The sequence below is a fragment of the Penaeus monodon genome, chromosome 24 (genome assembly GCF_015228065.2).
Source record: "Penaeus monodon isolate SGIC_2016 chromosome 24, NSTDA_Pmon_1, whole genome shotgun sequence".
Lineage (NCBI taxonomy): Eukaryota > Metazoa > Arthropoda > Malacostraca > Decapoda > Penaeidae > Penaeus > Penaeus monodon.
Genome location: NC_051409.1, coordinates 35,029,742 through 35,030,377, shown reverse-complemented (window position 1 = coordinate 35,030,377; position 636 = coordinate 35,029,742). Strand labels below are relative to the sequence as shown.

The 636-nt window shown below is 44.5% G+C and overlaps 1 protein-coding gene across 1 annotated transcript in view; it reads right to left on the bottom strand.

Annotated features, from left to right (window-relative positions):
* The window catches only part of LOC119588740 (probable E3 ubiquitin-protein ligase HERC4), a gene marked incomplete in the record, with an annotated part of 34,030 nt that overhangs the window by 5,135 nt on the left and 28,259 nt on the right, over positions 1-636 (bottom strand). The window contains 1 exon segment of the mRNA XM_037937381.1: positions 237-344. Coding sequence (XP_037793309.1) covers positions 237-344 — 108 coding nt within the window.

Sequence of the window (636 nt, the reverse complement as noted above, 5' to 3'; positions counted from 1 at the left end):
TAAAAATAACAAAATCAGATGCCATCACATCTTTTTCTTGTCATTATCATCATGAACCATACCTCTCCTTTTCGAGAAAGAAGACCGTTACCAAGCCAATTCAGACAGGTGCTATGTAATAAAATGACCCCACATTAGAAAAAAAACACAGCCCTGGAACACAAGGCACCTCACCTCCAATGTACAAAATAACTTTCCCACACAACCAGACACAAAACTGAATAAACGATACTCACCTTCAGAGGCCTCTTGTAGTCAGTGACTCTGTGGTCCATAAGTTGTGTGATCGTGTCCTGGACGATGTTGTCGCGGTGGATGTGGATGTTGAGGAACTGCACCTCGGAGGGGGTTTATCAGCCAGATCCATGGATGCTCGGTTGTAGACCGCCTTCTTGGAGGGGGCACCTTGCAATCTGCAGGGGGAGGAGGGGGGGGAAAAAAGGGGGATCACATCGGCATCAGTGCTTGTGTTGCCTGTTTTATTTAGCTATTTTTTGTCTTAGCTATCAAACTGGTCCCTTCTCCTATTAATATTCCAGATTCTTACTCTGTCTCAGATATCTATCATCTCTTCTAGTTACCACACTGGCTTAATGCTGGCTGGTAGAAAAGAAAGTCTACACAGACATCCGTACA